General features: G+C 48.1%; 1 protein-coding gene across 12 annotated transcripts in view; it reads right to left on the reverse strand.

Annotated features, from left to right (window-relative positions):
- The window catches only part of FMNL2 (formin like 2), a 115,467-nt gene that overhangs the window by 24,607 nt on the left and 77,466 nt on the right, over positions 1-13,394 (reverse strand). For 7 of the 12 annotated variants that reach the window (XM_064717791.1, XM_064717793.1, XM_064717787.1 and 4 more), the window contains exons 6-9: positions 12,687-12,839; positions 11,466-11,588; positions 5,379-5,487; positions 3,218-3,294 (exon numbers count right to left, since the gene is read on the reverse strand). In XM_064717791.1, the coding sequence (XP_064573861.1) occupies positions 3,218-3,294; positions 5,379-5,487; positions 11,466-11,588; positions 12,687-12,839 (462 nt within the window). The remainder of the gene's footprint in view (positions 1-3,217; positions 3,295-5,378; positions 5,488-11,465; positions 11,589-12,686; positions 12,840-13,394) is intronic. The other 5 variants (XM_064717796.1, XM_064717797.1, XM_064717798.1 and 2 more) reach the window with 1 other exon arrangement.

The following is a 13,394-nucleotide window of genomic DNA, read 5'->3' on the forward strand; positions in this document are numbered from 1 at the left end:
TCTGTGTGTGTGTTAAACCTTGGGATGGATCCTGCATCCTCACCCTCGTGTGTTTAACCCTGGGATCCTGCAGGTGCTGCAGCCTCATCCTGTGTGTGTTTAACCCTGGGATGGATCCTGCAACCTCTGTGTGTGTATTTTACCCTGCAGTGGATCCTGCAGCCTCACCCCATGGGTGTGTGTTTAACCCTGCAGTGAATCCTGCAGGGTGCTGCAGCCTCACTGTGTGTGTTTAACTCTGCAATGGATCCTGCAGCCTCACCCTGTGTGTGTTTTACCCTGCAGTGGATTCTGCAGCCTCACTGTGTGTGTTTAACCCTGCAATGGATCCTGCAGCCTCACCCTGTGTGTGTTTTACCCTGCAGTGGATTCTGCAGCCTCACCTGTGTGTTTTACTCCGCAATGGATCCTGCAGCCTCTTGTGTGTGTTTAACCCTGCAGTGGATCCTGCAGCCACCTGGTGTGTTTACCCTGGGTCCATGCAGTCTCAGCCCTCCTGTGTGTAAACCCTGCAGTGACCATGCAGGTGGCAGCCCTCGTGTGATGTTAACCTTGAAATGATCTGCAGCTCTTGTGTGTGTTTAACCCTTGGAGTGGATCCTGCAGCCTCACCCTGTGTGTGTTTAACCCTTGAATTGATCCTGCAGCCTCACCCATGGGTGTGTGTTTAACCCTGGGATCCTGCAGGGTGCTGCAGCCTCATCCTGTGTGTATTTTACCCTGGAATGGATCCTGCAGCCTCTCTGTGTGTGTTTAACCCTGGGATCCTGCAGGTGCTGCAGCCTCTGTGTGTGTGTTTAACCCTGCAGTGGATCCTGCAGCCTCACTGTGTGTGTTTAACCCTGCAGTAGATCCTGCAGGGAGCTGCAGCCTCATCCTGTGTGTATTTTACCCTGGAATGGATCCTGCAGGTGCTGCAGCCTCTCTGTGTGTGTTTAACCCTGCAGTGGATCCTGCAGCCTCTCCCTGTGTGTGTTTAACCCTGCAGTGGATCCTGCAGCCTCACTGTGTGTGTTTAACCCTGGGATGGATCCTGCAGCCTCCCTGTGTGTGTTTAACCCTGCAATGGATCCTGCAGCCTCACTCTGTGTGTTTAACCCTTGGCCTCACCCTGTATGTGTTTAACCCTGGACTGGATCCTGCAGCCTCTCTCTGTGTGTTTAACCCCACAGTGGATCCTGCAGGGTGCACAGGGAGCTTTGCCTCTCCTGGGCCATGCAGCTCCCCCCTTTTTAAAGCCTCTCAAACCATGCAGGGATGGAAACCCCCAGTTGGAAACTGAAGCAGAAGGCTCTGGTGGGGCTGTGGCAAAGGCAGGGCAGTGTTTGAGGGGTGCTGCTCCCAGGGAATGCCCTGCACACCCCTGCAGGAGCAGCTTTGCACCCCCAGCCAGCCTTCCTTGAGCCCAGTTCTTAATGGGAGAGCTCAAAATTCCAATCTGCTGTTTCCCTGACACAAATCTGAATTATTCTCCGTGATAATTTGTATTTATAGCCCCCCACACACACACAATTCACTGCAGGCTGTTGGAGCACACATCCTTCTCCTGAAAAATCAGGAATCTGAGCTGATTTTCAGCAGTGAAGCGGAGAGAAAACGAGATCACTGAGGGAAAAACATGCAGCAAACTCTGTGTAACCCTGATGGAAACCATCCACAGTATTTCCTTCCAGGATTCCTGGAAAACAAAAGCCTTTCTGGGCAGCCGAGCTCTGAGCAGAGGCAAACCATGCACACACAGAAAAAAATTAGTCCCATGCTCAAGCAGCGACTCCAAGCAGATGTTACAGAACAAGAAATACCTTGTGGGCTCTCAAAGGGTCAGGGTTATCTTTGGAAACCAGAAAAAATGGTCACTTCCCTAGGAAATTTTAAATGGAATGTTCAATGCTGCCTCCTCAAGGGTTGGTTGTTCTCATTTTCCTCCTGGCACAGGAAGAACTCGCAGGGATTTTCAGGATCAAGGGGATTTGCTGCAATGTTCCCCCCATGGGGAGGGGATGGAGATCCCTGGGTGCTGCCCACCCCTCTGGGTGAGCCCAATTCCCTGGAGCTGCTGCTGGAACTGTGCTCAGCACACAATTGTTGGAATTGCAGCTCTGGGCACATCCAGACCTCACTCAGGGCTCTCCCACAGCTCCCCAGGGCTGAAACAAACCCAGGCTGGGATATGAGCAGGGGTTTGTCCTCACATTATTCCAGTCACACTTTAAAGCAGTTTTTTTATCCACCAAAATCAAAATAACCCACTTCTTCCAAAAGTGAAAACTTGGGCTCTCCCCTGATTTCCAGGCACTGGAAAACGATAAAAATTATAATAAAAAATGATGCTAAAAAATTATGATTAAAAACTATGACAAAAATGATTTTAAAAATTATAAAAACAATAAACTTCCCATTTATTCTTGGCTTGCTGACTTGGGGCTGAATAAAAGAAAGAAGGAAGAAGCTGCTTCCCTCAGGACAGAATTCCTGCTCTCAGCCTCAGCCCTGGAATCACATCCAGTGAGGTGATCAGCTCATCCCCTGCTTCACCTTTCCCTGGAACCACCTCTGTGCCAGAACTCCGGGATCTGCTGGAGCAGGGAGCACAGGGATGTGTGGAGAGCAGGGACATGGAACCACCAGCAGGCCCACAGAGGAGCCACAGCATCCTGACCCAGATCAGAAGTGAAACCTCTCCCAGAGAAATCCCAACCTAAGGATCTTGGATAACATTTCCTAAAGATTTTCCCTTTTTTTTCTTCATGCAGCTGCTCATTGCCACTGGGGTTTCCCTGCAGTGAACAGAGCTCAAGGGCTCCAGCAGCCACATTTCAGCTGAATCCCAAAACTCCGGAATGGTTTGGGTGGGAAGGAGGTCAAAGATGATCCAGTGCCACCCTGCCATGGCAGGGACACCTCCCACTGTCCCAGGGTGCCCCAGCCTGGCCTTGGGCACTGCCAGGGACCCAGGGGCTGCTCTGGCAATCCCAGCCCAGCCAGGAATTCCCAATGTCCCACCTAAACCCTCCCTCCCTCAGCCTGAAGCCATAGCTAGAGCTGGAGAAGCAGCAGCTTCTGGAAGCACTGGGATCAGACACTGCTGGTTTATCTGTACTGTTCCAGATCCCATCTGATCCAGAGCAAATCCTGTTCCTCCTCCAGATCCCCCTCTGGAAGCCCTTCCAGCCCTCTTCACTCACCTGCTCCGGCCCTGGGAGCCAGAGGAGCCTACCTGGGGTTCTTGTTGTTCAGGCTCAGGGCAATCTCATTGACGGCGTGGGGGTGGGACATGACCATGTTGAATCCGTACTGGGGAGGGAAGGGACAGCCCTGCCTCAGCCTGGCCCAAATCCCACCTGGCCCCAAATCCCACCAATCCCACCAATCCCACCAATCCCACCAATCCCACCTGGCCCCAAATCCCACCTGCCTCAGCCTGGCCCAAATCCCACCTGGCCCCAAATCCCACCAACCCCACTTGGAGCCAAATCCCACCAATCCCACCTGGAGCCAAATCCCACCAATCCCACCTGCCCCCAAATCCCACCTGCCTCAGCCTGGCCCAAATCCCACCAATCCCACCAACCCCACCTCCCCAACAGCCCCTCCTAGTTATAGTTATATGATGGTATTTCCCATTTATATAAAATAATAATATATAATTTTATTTATAACTTATAGTAATACACTAAACTCCATATTAATAATTTATTAATTATATTATTAATTTATATTATTTATATTAATATTTATATTTATATTAATATTTATATTTATATTGCATTATTTTCTATTTATATAAAATAATAATATATAATTTTGTATATAACTTATAGTAATACACTAAACTCCAGACTAATAATTTATTATTTATATTAATTTATTTTTCTATTAATGTTATAGTTATAGTTATAGTTATAGTTATAGTTATAGTTATAGTTATAGTTATAGTTATAGTTATAGTTATAGTTATAGTTACATGATGGTATTTCCCATTTATATAAAATAATAATATATAATTTTATTTATAACTTATAATAATACACTAAACTCCAGACTAATAATTTATTATTTATATTAATTTATTTTTCTATTAATGTTATAGTTATAGTTATAGTTATAGTTATAGTTATAGTTATAGTTATAGTTATAGTTATAGTTATAGCTATATGATGGTATTTCTCATTTATATAAAATAACAATATATAATTTGATTTATAACTTATAATAATACACTAAACTCCAGACTAATAATTTATTATTTATAATATTAATTTATTTTTCTATTAATGTTATAGTTAGAATTAGTTATAGTTATAGTTATAGTTATAGTTATAGTTATAGCTATATGATGGTATTTCTCATTTATATAAAATAACAATATATAATTTGATTTATAACTTATAATAATACACTAAACTCCAGACTAATAATATACCAAACTCCAGACGAACCTAATTAGCTGCACATCTAACGAACAGGATCTGGCCCAGCACATCCAGGCTCTCACTGCCCTTTCCTAAATCCTTAAATCCCTAAATCCCAAAATCGCGGTGTCCCATTCCCTCCCATGATGGGAATTTCCCGTTTCCATCGATGTCACCCCTAAATCCCAAAATCGCGGTGTCCCATTCCCTCCCATGATGGGAATTTCCCGTTTCCATCGATGTCACCCCTAAATTCCATCTCTGTGTCCCATTCCCTCCCATGATGGGAATTTCCCGTTTCCATCGATGTCACCCCCAAATCCCAAAATCGCGGTGTCCCATTCCCTCCCATCTGATGGGAATTTCCCGTTTCCATCGATGTCACCCCTAAATTCCATCTCTGTGTCCCATTCCCTCCCATGTGACGGGAATTTCCCGTTTCCATCGATGTCACCCCTAAATCCCAAAATCGCGGTGTCCCATTCCCTCCCATGATGGGAATTTCCCGTTTCCATCGATGTCACCCCTAAATCCCAAAATCGCTGTGTCCCATTCCCTCCCATGATGGGAATTTCCCGTTTCCATCGATGTCGCCCCTAAATCCCAAAATCGCTGTGTCCCATTCCCTCCCGTGTGATGGGAGTTTCCCGTTTCCATCGATGTCACCCCTAAATCCCAAAATTGCTGTGTTCCATTCCCTCCCATCTGACGGGAATTTGCCATTTCCATCGATGTCACCCCTAAATCCCAAAATCGCGGTGTCCCATTCCCTCCCATGATGGGAGTTTCCCGTTTCCATCGATGTCACCCCTAAATCCCAAAATCGCGGTGTCCCATTCCCTCCCATGATGGGAATCTCCCATTTCCATCGATGTCACCCCTAAATCCCAAAATCGCTCTGTCCCATTCCCTCCCATCTGATGGGAATTTCCCGTTTCCATCGCTGTCACCCCAGGCCGTGCCCACCTGGTAGTTCATGATGGCCCTCAGGCACATGATGCACACGTGCACGTCGTCCTTCTTGCTCACCAGCCGCGAGTTCTTCAGCGTCCTGCGGCTGGGCAGCGTGTTGTACCTGCAAAACACACCCATCCCATTCCCGTTATCCCGGGATTTCCTGGGAAAGGGACAGCAATAACCCTCCCCGGGGTGAGGGGGAGCACGCAGGGGTTCCACAGAGGAGGAGCAGAAAGCACTCAGGGGGATAAAGGAGGGAAAGGTCCTGGCAGGGATGAAATGAGGATGTTTGGCTGCAGCTGCACCTCAGCCCTTCCTGCCAGCACGGGTGACAGGGGATGTTCCCAATGGAACTGGGACAGGGAATTCCACACTGGTGTACTGAGACTCCCTGCCTCATCCCTGAAAATTCCTGGTTTAAATCCATGATAAAAGCAGGAACAGGGAATAGCACCGCAGTTTATTGTGACTTCCCAGCCCACCCCTGCAAATTCCTGGATTAAATCCATGATAAAGCAGGAACAGGGAATACCACACTGGTGTACTGTCACTCCCTGCCTCATCCCTGAAAATTCCTGGTTTAAATCCACGATAAAAGCAGGAACAGGGAATACCACCGCAGTTTATTGTGACTCCCTGCCTCATCCCTGAAAATTCCTGGTTAAAATCCATGATAAAGCAGGAACAGGGAATACCACACTGGTGTACTGAGACTCCCTGCCTCATCCCTGAAAATTCCTGGTTTAAATCCATGATAAAAGCAGGAACAGGGAATACCACACTGGTGTATTGTGACTCCCTGCCTCATCCCTGAAAATTCCTGGTTTAAATCCCTGATAAAAGCAGGAACAGGGAATAGCACACTGGTTTATTGTGACTCCCTGCCTCATCCCTGCAAATTCCTGGCTAAAATCCCTGATAAAAGCAGGAACAGGGAATACCACACTGCTGTATTGTGACTACCTGGCCCATCCCTGAAGATTTTTTGTTTAAATCCACAAAAAAGCAAGAATAGGGAATACCACACTGGTTTATTGTGACTTCCCAGTTCATCCCTGAAAATTCCTGGTTTAAATACACAACAAAAGCAGAAAGAGGGAATACCACAGGAGTTTTTGCAACTCCCTGGCTCATCCCTACAAATTCCCTGTTGAAATCCATGATAAAAGCGGGAACTGGGAATACCACACCGGTTTATTGTGACTTCCCAGCCCATCCCTGCAAATTCCCCTTTTTAACCTCACAACCCAAGAGAAGCCAGGCCCCACACCAGGGCTGGGTGCTCCCTGTGCCCACCCTGCCACAATTCCCAGCTTCCCACAATCCCTCCCCGGGGCTTCTCCTTCCCAGCTGAGATGAAAGAAATCCCCAAATCCAAACTCAAAGGAGTTTTTCCTTTTTTTTTTCCCCATCCATAAATATGAATGAACTCCTCAGCTCAGGGCACTGCAGGATTTTGGGAAACGTGACCCAGTTTGGGATCAGCACTCCATATTAACTAATGTATAAAGTATATCTAATAAGTAGATTAAATAATAAAAATATAATAAATTAAACATTTACTAATGAATATTAATTAAAAGAATTATAAAATCATGATAAATTATAAGTTATAAAATTATACATTGGTATAAAGGAGTTGAGTTATATTTAGTTTTTAGTGTGAGGGGTTGGAGCACTGGAGCTGAATTTTGGGAGCAGCCCAGGAGGAGGCTGCTGCCCCCAGCTCTGCTCCTGCACCTGGATATTTGGGATTTGGGATTCCTGGTGGGAATGGGGCTGCCAGGGCTGTCCCACATCCCCCTGGATCAGCTCTGTGCCCTCCTGTCCCAGCATCCCTTCCCCAGTCACAACAGGAGCTGAGTGACCCCAAACTGGGAATCTGAACTGGGAACTGTGGAAGCCTGGACACCCCAGAGCTGCCAATCCCACACATTCACCCCACCAAATGGGAAAAACACAGGAAAAAAAAAAAAAGGTTTTGAAGTATTTTTAGTCCCACAGAGACAGTTCCTACACTGGTTTATCTCAGATTTAAATTATGAAGGGCTGCAGGATTATTTTCCATACATTTTAAATCAGATTAATGAGATTTTTATCATGCCACTGATGGAAGAAAAATAATTTCCTCAGTGCCTGGTGAATGCCTGAATTTCAGAACTGAAGCATCCACCAGTTCTGTTGGCTCTAAGAAATGGGGAGCATTCTCCTTAAACAACAAAAATGACCATAAATACAGATTTTGGTATTTCCAGGTGCTTGGAAAAACAGAGTTTTTTCAAGCAAGGATACCCCAGCATGTTCAGCACTGGGTCTGACCTGCCTGGATCCAACCCCTTGGATGGGACCTTCCCAAGCTGAGATGTCCCTCCTAAACTCCTCCATACCGGGGTGGCTTTCCAGGCCAAACCAGAGCCACCAGAACCCAGCACCAACGACGATTTCTGGCTTGGACCCCCAGAAGGTGTCTCTGTCCCTGGAGTTCCAGCTCAGGATGCTTTTCCCTGAGTGTGCAGCCATCCCAAGGCTCCCTGATGGTTTTGTTTGCTCCCCAAGGTGGGGCAGTGTCACAGACATCTTTTATGGAAAATCCTTTCCTTAGGATTGTTCCTCCTGAGAAGCTGGGAGGCCTCAGGAACAAAATGCAAACAATGGTTATCTGCTGCTGTGGGATGCAACAGGTGCATCTGGGATTGGGCTCATGGGGTTGTTTCTAATTAATGGCCAATCACAGTCAGCTGGCTCGGACAGAGAGCTGAGACACAAACCTTTGTTATCATTCTTTCCTATTCTATTCTTAGCCAGCCTTCTGAGGAAATCCTTTCTTCTATTCTTTTAGTATAGTTTTAATATAATATATATCATAAAATAATCCATCAGCCTTGTGAAACACGGAGTCAGATCCTCATCTCTCCCCTCATCCTCACACCCTGTGACACCATCACAGGCCGCTCCAACCCTCCCGTTGTGCTGCAGCAGCCAGGGAAGGGTGGATGGGCCTGAGCTCCTCCTGCTTTCCCTCACGCTGCTCCCCAAGGCCTGGCCCAGCAGCTGGAGCACGGCTTGGCTTTGATTTCCTGTCTGCTGCAGGTCCCAGATGATGTCACCCCCAGGATATTTACCCTGCTAATTAAACTCAGATGGTTCCTCTTTCATTTCCACGGCCCCTCCTCGCAAGGGGAACCACAAAACCTTTCCTTGCCCTGCACAAGGGCAGGAGCTGCAGAGCTGGGCCTGGGGAAGGCCCTGCAGAGGGGAAGGGTCTGCAAAGGGGTGGCGCGTGTGGGGAGGGGGCTGGTCCAGAGGTTTGGGATGAGGAGGATGAGGAAGAGGGCAGGGTTTCAACAGCATTGTGGGGAAACCAACAGCCAGCAGAGCCAGGGCTGATCCTGGGCTGGAATACAGAGTTTGAAGTTCCTTTTCTCACTCAGATCTGACAGAAAAATGTTTCTATTAAAGAACAATTCCATCATTTTTTTATATTTTAGAGCCATGGAGGTGCTGCAGGGCTGGAGCCCCTCTGGAGCCAGGCTGGGAGAGCTGGGAATGTTCCCCTGGAGAGGGGAAGGCTCCAGACAGAGCTCAGAGCCCCTGGCAGGGCCTGAAGGGGCTCCAGGAGAGCTGAGAGGGGCTGGGGACAAGGGATGGAGGGACAGGAGCCAGGGAATGGCTCCCAGTGCCAGAGGGCAGGGATGGGTGGGACATTGGGAACTGGGAATTCCTGGCTGGGCTGGGATTGCCAGAGCAGCCCCTGGATCCCTGGCAGTGCCCAGGCCAGGCTGGAACACCCTGGGACAGTGGGAGGAAAGTTGGAATTAGATCCCAAACCCTGGAATTCCAGGACGTGCCCACTCCAATGGTGCAGACTTTGAATGCCCCAATTTAATACAAATCACTGCTGATTTCTCCCATCATTTTCACCTTTTTAGCTGCTAAAAATTATCCTGTTCTCCCCTGGCTCCCAGAGAGCAGCCCAGGCTGGGTCTCACAGAGATGAGAAGCTGCAGTTCATCAGGGCTGGGTGGGTTTTGGGTTCCATCCCTGCAATTTTTTTTCTGGCGGTGGGTTGGAAACTGTGGGGTTTGTATCAACTGACAGCAAAAATTTCCTTCAGAAAGGGAGGTTTTGGCTCATCCCAGCAGTTTGGGGTTTCTGTGATCTGCTGGAGCTGCTCAGAAAGATGTTCTGGTAAATTAGGAAGTATCTGACAAAAGGACGACTTCCCCAGGCCCCAGAGCAGTGGAAGTGTCACTGGCAAAGCCCAAATTCAGTGACTGCAGCTCCCAAAACCACGTCAGATTTAAGCCAAAATATCAGAGCCCATTTCTGGATTTGCCTGGATCATTCCCTCCTCACAGACCCGACAGATTCCAGAGGAAGAACTGAAGTTTCTCACTTCAATCCACATGAAAACTCCAACATTTTCCTCAGAAGAAAGGGAATTTCTAATGGGCTGGGACACTGCAAAGCCTGAATTAATATTTATCTGACAGCAGAGCCTGGCTCTCAGCAAAGCTCCTTCTCCCAAAAAAGCAGCACTGAAATCCCCCAAGGTTCTTCCCCCTTTTTCATCCTCCTGCCCTCATTTTGGTGTCGGCTTCCCAAATCCCTGTGCCTCCCCCGAAGGAAAATCCCCTCTCAGTTGCCAGGGAAACAGGAGCGGGGAATTGGCAGCTTCAGCACTGCTGAGGAGCCGCAGTGGGGCTGGAATTTGGGAGGGAAGGTCCTGGAGCAGGGACCCAGCTCTGCCCACCCCGGCCAGCTCCTGAATTCTGCATTTTCCTGGGGAGATCTCCTCAGCCTCCTCCCTTCCCCTCCAAACCTTTCAGCCCAGCCTGGGGAGATGGAGGTGTCCCTGCCCATGGAATGGGATGAGTCCAAACCCTTCCAACCCAAACCAGGCTGGGATTCCTCTGGGGTTCCTTCCTCCCACTGCACAGTTCCCACCATTCCAGGAGTGCCCACACACCCCAAAAATCTCATTTACCACCCAGAACCTCCTGGTTTTGCCCAAAAAAACCACCCTGCACCCCCTCCTCAGCGGAGCACCTGCCTTGTTCTGAGGAGAATGCATTCCTTCAGTTCACCAGTATTTACTTGTATTGTATATTTATAATATACAATATCATAATCATAAAATTATAATATACAATATTATAATCATAAAAATTACAATTCCAAAATTGGAATAGCAAAAAACCCCTCCCTTCTTAAAAATCTCTCACCTACCTTTATCTTTCAGGTTTCTGTTAATGCACACAATCCCTAGCTATTGAAAAAATACCGTTTTAAAAATAGATCTTTAAAAAACCCACGTATTTTTAAAAGACACATCTTTTTTAAAAATACCTCTTTAAAAGAATATAAAAAAATACAGATTTTAAATTTTAAAATTTATTTTTAAAATCTGCATTTTATTAAATGATTAAAATTATTTTATTAAATGATTTTAAAATCTGTATTTTATTAAATTATTTTATTAAATTATTTAAAATGTGCATTTTAATAAAAATACAGATTTTAAAATTTAAAAATTATTTTTTAAAACCTGTATTTTATTAAATCATTAAAATTATTTTATTAAATTATTTTAAATGTGTATTTTATTAAAAATACAGATTTAAAAAAATATTTAAAATTTTAAAACATGGATTTAAGGAAAGAAACCCTCCAAAACCCATTCCAAAAATGCTGCCCCAGCACTAAGATGGCTCTGGAGGCAGGAGGAAAATTTTGGGCTGGAAAACTCTGTCTGTGGCAGTTTCGGGTATGAGCAAAGCCTCTATTTATAACAAAAAGGGGAAATCAGAGGGACAAGGGCTAAAAGCTCTAAGTTCAGCTATCAAACACAACTATTTGCACCACGACAGGGAGAAGCCAGCTCCTGCTTCCATGCCAGCTGCTCCCTCTCTGCGCGGAAATGCCGCTCTATGGAAGCCAGGCTGGGAATTGTGATGTGCCAACCTCACGTGCTGAGCCCGGGTCCCTTCCCCTGGGGCTGGGCTGTGCCAGCCCGTGTGGGCAGCACCTTCTCCATGGCATGGCAGCAGGGCTGGCGCCGCGGTGCCCTGAGGGGACACAGCCCATGGCACTTACGGGACGATTTTCCGGGCGGCAGCGCCATCGGCGGAGCGCAAGGGGAAGCTGCTCCACAGGCAGTCGGCTGCCAGGCAGCTGTGGCAGCGTTTGAGCTCAAGGTGGTCGGGCAGAGAAACCAGTCTGAGGGGGGGTGAGAGGAGATGAGAGCACGGGGAACCGTGGGAGAGGTGGGAGAACGGGAAAAGAGCGGCCGAGCGGGAAAAGGGAACGGAGGAGATGTTGAAAGGGAGATTCAGACAGGTGAGGAATAAAGGGAGATGTGAGAAAGGGAAAGGGGTGGAAGGAGATGAAGAGAAACAATGTAAGAGACATGTAAGGTATTCCTGGGTTAGGCATTCCTAATCCCAAGCACTCCTCCCAAGGACACGGCAGAACCGGCGCCTCCTGCCAGCCTGGGCTCCGCCACTTCTGGCAGAACAATTCAGGAGCAAAAATCACCAAAAACCCTAAAAAATCCCTAAATCAACTGGCCAGGTGATCCTGCTGCACTCCACAGCTGGGTTTCTTCCCCAGAGCTCTTCTCCTCTGCACTCCCTGAGGGCTGGGAATTAAATCTTCCAGGTACAAGGTTTGGAGCCACTCAGCATCAACCCCAGGGCCGAGGTCAGTGCCTGGCACACCAAAACCATCCCTGCTGGAAGGGAAGGGCTGGAAGTGACTCCAGTTTGGGGCTCTGCAATGCTCACAGGATTATGGAGCAGAACTCCATAAAAACTTAAAAAAAGTCCCAAAGGATCCAGCACTCTGAGCTGCATCCTGAGTATCAGTACTGGGAGCTGAGGACATCCAAGGAATGGCAGAGAGGTGACAGCCAGCCAGCCCTGGGAGGTGATCCTGCCTTTTACCATAAATAAAAACTAAAAAAAAGGAATATTGGGAAAGAGAGAGTCAAGCATGGAATGGTGAGAGGGTGACAGCAGGTTTGGGGGAGGGAAGTGCCCTTTCCAAAGAATCCAGTGTCCCATTGATGGCAGCACAGAAGGAACGTGCTGCTGGGAGAGCGAGGACACAGGATGGGAGCCCCAGCCTGGCTGGGTCCACGGGAATGCTGAGGACATTTTGAATGGCACAAGGACACACATCCTCAGCCCATCCTGCCCCTGAGAGGCTCCCTCCACCTCAAACCACCATTCCTTCCCATGGCACGGGGCTCAGGGGGCAGGGAGGGATGCCCAGAGGGCAGAGCTGTCCCTCGGCGCCATTCCCAGGGATCCGTACCGGAGCGTGGAGTGGCGGCCGGAGCGGGACACGCTGCTCCCCACGGGCGAGGGCAGCTGGCTGCCCCTGTGCAGGTCCTCGATGGAGCGGCTCCAGGGCTTGGACTTGTCCATGGAGCTCTCCACGCTGCTCTCCAGGCTCTCAAAGTCAAACCTGCGGGGAAAAGGAAATTCCAAGGCTGGGTGAGGCGGGAGAGGCACATGCTAAGTTCTCATTCCCACTGCAGGTTTTGCTGGAATCAGAGAATCACTGGGCAAAGCCAAACAGGACAAAAAGATCTCCAGGACTATCAAATCCAAGTGATCCCCCAGCCCTGGGAAGGTCCCTTGCCACCCAAGCCATTCCAGGGTTCTGTGATCCTGGCAGATGGAATAATGATGGAAAAAGAGAGTTGTGGTGCAGGAGGGACACGGAAAAGCCCAGGGAAACAGGATGAGCTTCACAAGGGGAAGGAAATTCCTCAACAGGTTCACTCAGGCTGGGAAAGCCCTCCAAGAGCATGGAATCCAACCATTCCCAGCCTTGCCAAGGCCACCAGTAGGCCTTGTCCCCAAGTGCCACATCCACAGGGCTTTGAGGGCCTCAGGGACACATCTTCAAACAAACAAACAAACAAACAAACAAACAACTTCTTCAACACAAAATAAACCCAACACTGGCTGCTTGCTGAGGAATATCCCTGCCTGGAAGGAAAGGCTGCGAGTTCTG

The sequence above is a fragment of the Zonotrichia leucophrys genome, chromosome 7 (genome assembly GCF_028769735.1).
Source record: "Zonotrichia leucophrys gambelii isolate GWCS_2022_RI chromosome 7, RI_Zleu_2.0, whole genome shotgun sequence".
Taxonomy (NCBI): Eukaryota; Metazoa; Chordata; class Aves; order Passeriformes; family Passerellidae; genus Zonotrichia; species Zonotrichia leucophrys.